This window comes from Tupaia chinensis, unplaced genomic scaffold, assembly GCF_000334495.1.
Source record: "Tupaia chinensis unplaced genomic scaffold, TupChi_1.0 Scaffold000492_1, whole genome shotgun sequence".
NCBI classification, from domain to species: domain Eukaryota; kingdom Metazoa; phylum Chordata; class Mammalia; order Scandentia; family Tupaiidae; genus Tupaia; species Tupaia belangeri.
This window is the reverse complement of record NW_006160004.1, coordinates 356,398-358,907: the sequence shown is the minus strand read 5'-3', so window position 1 is coordinate 358,907 and position 2,510 is coordinate 356,398. Positions and strand designations below refer to the sequence as shown.

The 2,510-nt window shown below is 51.9% G+C and overlaps 1 protein-coding gene across 3 annotated transcripts in view; it reads left to right on the top strand.

The window, feature by feature from the left end:
* UBASH3A (ubiquitin associated and SH3 domain containing A) overlaps window positions 1-2,510 on the top strand; it is a 45,295-nt gene that overhangs the window by 39,266 nt on the left and 3,519 nt on the right. For 2 of the 3 annotated variants that reach the window (XR_001370962.2, XM_006156384.3), the window contains exons 12-13: window positions 273-379; window positions 1,267-1,376. The exons of the other annotated variant lie outside the window; for it this stretch is intronic. Coding sequence is in view for 1 of the 2 variants with exons in the window: in XM_006156384.3 (XP_006156446.1) it covers window positions 273-379; window positions 1,267-1,376 (217 nt within the window). In the remaining variant the exon portion in view is untranslated. The remainder of the gene's footprint in view (window positions 1-272; window positions 380-1,266; window positions 1,377-2,510) is intronic. 3 annotated transcript variants of the gene reach the window in all.

The window sequence follows — 2,510 nt, the reverse complement described above, 5'->3', positions numbered from 1 at the left end:
AAAACGGGCACAATGACCAGACAGCACCTGGGGTTGGTGAATCAGACACTGGGGGGTGGGCAGTTCTTGCTAAAACTGACCACAAGGACAGACACAGAAGCCCAAAGGTCAGGCCCTTGTCAAGAAGAAGGTTCCAAGGAATCTGACTAGAATTCACTCAGATACTCTGTCCGACTCAGCCATCCCAGAACTTTCTGGTGTCCAATAAGGTTGCACTCTGGAGATCAAATGTTGACCCTTTGCCAGTTTTAAGCACAAAGCTGGAGCCGCAGGCCTGCGTTCCCCCTGTCTTCCCTTATGCCAGCTGAGAGCTATGATGAGTATGTCCACAGGTGTGCAGTGAGCATGGAGCAGATCATCAGCACCTGCTCGCAGGACAGTAAGTTTGCCCCATCCTTGTACAAACAGCTCCAGAGTTCAAGGCCTGGCCTATGGGTGGAAATTTGCCAAGTTTCTGAATCTGTGGTCCAACCTCCCCCACCCCCTACTCTCAGCCAGTAGAATATGATTATCTCTGCTGCTGTCTTCACTGGGGACATAGACACATACCACTGTCCAGGCACTGGGACCCCCAATGCTGGGCTGAATGCCAAAGGGACCTATGTCCAAATGACTCAGGTTGGATTCCTAGGAGACAGGAGACAGGACAGAGGGTCAGCACAACCTACTTCTGAGTAGGGTAAAGGGCCAGGGTCCAGGACACCTGCCTTGGCTCTCTTCACTGACTGCCTCACTTTCCCAGCCTCACTTTGTCTCAGTGAAGCATACGCAGACGTCTTGGCTCCAACACCTGCCCTGAGCTGGCAGGGCCACATTGTGTCACCTGAAGGAGGCTCCTCAGCTTGTGGGCTCTTGGTGTCCTTATCTAACACAGAGTCATAGTGGGCTGGTTGGGATAAACCAGCTGATAATTCTGAAGCAAATCAGATTAGGCCTGGGCGGTAGCCACCACTAGGTTCTAATCTGTGGTAGATGGTGCCTAAGCAACCAGCCAAAGAGGGCAATGGCTGAGATCATGTTTTATGCCACACTGAGGCTGGCAGGTAGCCATGCATGGAGAGGGGACGTGCCTTGAATGTGATACACAGTGACAGGTAGAACTGCGAGCACTATTAAGCATTACCAACCCCTTCTGATTCCTACCATGGTGTCTCCCAGGCTTTGGGTTGCTGTGAGGTAGCTCCACTCCAACTTTAGGAATCCCTGTTCTCATAAAAGGTACCCTCTGTGCTTGCTTTGAACTTGAGGTGTTGATTTTTTCCATAGTGGGCGTCATTCTGGTTGTGAGCCATGGCTCAGCTCTGGACTCCTGCACTCGGCCGCTCCTCGGACTGCCCCCCCGGGACTGTGGGGATTTTGCCCAGTTAGTGAGAAAGGTACGTGCCCGCTTCGACCCTCCAGACCCCAAAGACACTGGCTCATCTCACCCCCTTCTTATAATGAACACGAGTGTCTGTCCAGCCAGGGAAACAGGGACATGTGCATCTGCTCTCATGGAAAGGGCAGCCTGGGCAGGGAGCCTATGGGAGAGCCCTGTCATCTTATCATCATTGCAGCAATTTGGGTCATATGCTGCGAACACAATGTGAAGAACAAGGTGCATTATTTCAGAAAGCCAGCTTATGGGCCAGTAGGTGGCATACAGGTTAAGGTGGTTGGATCCCACATGGCTGGCTGCATGGTTCAAGTCCCAGACCTGGAGTCTTAAAAAACACACCAGGCACGTGTGAGTGCATGCCCAAAATCCCAAGAGGAGAGAGATTTCTCTCTTTCTCTTTGTCTCCCTCTGGTGAGTGCACACACTCTACAGCAAACAAGCAAAAGTCAGCTCACGGTACACTTCCTTGCAACTCCACTAGTAAACCAGATGGCTCAGCAAGGAGTGCAGTTCAGAGAGGAGGGAACGGATGCCTGCTGGGCTGCTTTCCGGATTCTTCTAGGGAATGAACAGGGCCTGATGGGTGAAGAGAATCGCTGACCTTTCCTTCAGAGTCATCCTGTGATAGCTGCCAGGGGGCCCAGGTGCTGAGCCTGGGTGCTATAAATACCTGATGATAAACAGGTGGTCCATGTGCAGAGCAAGATGGGGAAACTGATCAGCCAGCAAAGCAGCACAGGTGATCTCCCACTGGTGACGTGAAGCACCACGAAGTCGGGAGCTCAGACCTGTCCTCTACCCCACTTCTCAAGATCCACATTGATCAGTCAGTTGTCAAAAATCTGCAGCAGTTAGCGGTGCTATAAATACCTGATGATAAACAGGTGGTCCATGTGCAGAGCAAGATGGGGAAACTGATCAGCCAGCAAAGCAGCACAGGTGATCTCCCACTGGTGACGTGAAGCACCACGAAGTCGGGAGCTCAGACCTGTCCTCTACCCCACTTCTCAAGATCCACATTGATCAGTCAGTTGTCAAAAATCTGCAGCAGTTAGCATAATGGCTATGTCGCTGGACTCCCACGTAGTCGACTATGATTCGAGTCCCGGACCCAGTGGCTTAAACTCACTCC